The sequence below is a fragment of the Trichoderma aggressivum genome, assembly GCF_033847375.1.
Source record: "Trichoderma aggressivum f. europaeum strain CBS 100526 chromosome Unknown scaffold_094, whole genome shotgun sequence".
Taxonomy (NCBI): Eukaryota; Fungi; Ascomycota; class Sordariomycetes; order Hypocreales; family Hypocreaceae; genus Trichoderma; species Trichoderma aggressivum.
This window is the reverse complement of record NW_026946459.1, coordinates 1-2,056: the sequence shown is the minus strand read 5'-3', so window position 1 is coordinate 2,056 and position 2,056 is coordinate 1. Positions and strand designations below refer to the sequence as shown.

The window sequence follows — 2,056 nt, the reverse complement described above, 5'->3', positions numbered from 1 at the left end:
ATGTTCAGGGCGCAAGTTCCCCAAGACTTCACATACACTCCATGCACCCTGTTTTGGAACCGTGTAATTCCTAGAGAATCCATGGGAGACGAGTGCGTGCGATGGTGTGTGTTAAGTATTGGGGCTTTAATGCTGGCACTGCGCTCCCAAAACCCTGAGCCCATGGTAAAGCTGCTCGAGGGACGCGCGGACACCATGTATCAGACTGCGATGACATACCATGCCAAAGCCACCATAACGCTCCACACACGGATGCTCAAGAAATTTCACACCATTTCACGTAGGAATGTGTTGATCAACATGGTTTTGCTCTTTCTCTTTGAGCTTCTGATAGGAAACACCAAAGCCGCCGATCAGCTACTGATGAGCAGTGTTGAGCTATTGAAGCAGAAGCAAGACCAACTTGTTGTTGAGATGAACTCGCAACACCATGCACAGGATCTTCACAATTACGTTGCGCCTTCCAACGACGATGGTTGGGACCAAGCTGAACGGATTTTGCCTCGATTTCAAATTTTTCTCAGTCTGACTACTCCCATTTTCCCCTTGCAGACAACGTGCTGGTCTAGGTTACCATCACGCCCTATCCCTGGCAATATGCCGGCTACTGATACCAGTTTCGAAGAATTCGGAGCGATGTGGAATAGCTTCATCACACGGGCTGTTATATTTGTTGTCAAAGCCATACAAGAACAACAAAATGGCGACTACTCAGACGTCTTTGAGATGCTCTCGGACCATCGGACCACCTTCCTTCGACAGTTGCAGCATTGGGAAGTAGCAATTCTACTAAGACTAGAGGCAGAGAAAAATCCCATCAGGTCATGTCTTTTTAACATATTCCATATGGGCCAAAAGGCTGTGTTCATCGTTATGAGCTGCTGTTTCGACTCGTCGGAGATGTCATACGATCAGTTCAACTCTTTGTTCCGGGAAATTATCTCCATGGCCTGCTCCTTTGAAGGTGCATCGAGGCGCTTTTCGCAAATCGAAACTGCTCTAGACATTTATACTCTCCCAGTATTAAATTTCGTGTCGCAAAAATGCAGAGACACAGCCATCCGCTCAGAAGCCCTAGACAGTTTTGATAAGATGACATTGTTAACGCGTAACTGGGATGTCAAGGCTAGTTCGCTGGCTAGACGTCAGCTTATGGCTTTGGAAGAGGAGTATCGGGACGCTTCGGGGTATATTCCGGCGAGCGGTCGATATGTGTGGACTCGTGCATCGTGGAATCATAATTATTCGAAGCTGCACATTGTATTTGCCGGCGTTATCTCTGATGAAAACGGAATACGAAAAGAAAGACATCTAAACATTTCTCGCCTAACGTTTGAAGAGCAGGGTAGATAGAGGATGTACGGCACAGTCAAACGGTCATCTTGCCCTCAGTCAATAAGTTCAACCCCAACTGTCAAAGCAATTTGATCTATCTACGGTTTCAGGTGTTACTACTATATTGCCACAATAACACATCCTCTTCACCTTGGTAGCTTGTACAATGTTCTGATCCCGTTTCTTACAAGAGATTTGGTTTGGCCTGTTTTGTGAATCTCAGATTGGTTGGGAATACGCACTTCCTGAAATGGTTAGAGGCTCTACTTTTTATCCTGTTAAACATCGTAACTAGTACCACTTGATATTAGTGCTCTCCATTGGTGCAACCGCCTCGTTGTGCATGACTGCATTTGCTATTGTTGTTGACAGAGGAGCGACCGCCGACAATGAAGCAAGTCTGCTCATGCGCCATATATTCTAGGTTAAGCATGCTTGCTCTTCTTGTATTCGCTTTATGTAGATATCTCATATTCCTTTTTTCTTTTGAAAAACAAACAAAAAAACAGAATAAAGATTCGTTATACATTTTACCGGCATTAGAGAGACAAGGATAGCTAGAAGCATTCACAGTCTGGTGTCCTTCGCGACGAGGATAAACTGTCTTCGACAGTCAACGCAAATCATTTAGCAATACTTCAACTTGCAAGCTTTTGCTGTAAGCTTACCAGCAACGTATAAGTGCTGACTACGGAGCAGACAGTTTCTGATGGTTGGGGGG

The 2,056-nt window shown here is 45.2% G+C and overlaps 1 protein-coding gene across 1 annotated transcript; it reads left to right on the top strand.

Moving 5' to 3' along the window:
- On the top strand, positions 1-1,353 carry Triagg1_10904 (uncharacterized protein; the record flags this gene model as incomplete). The annotated part of the gene is made up of 1 exon (XM_062895027.1): positions 1-1,353. The coding sequence occupies one exon, from the start codon at positions 1-3 to the stop codon at positions 1,351-1,353; it is 1,353 nt and encodes a 450-aa protein (XP_062750130.1).
- Between the last annotated feature and the right edge of the window lie 703 nt (positions 1,354-2,056).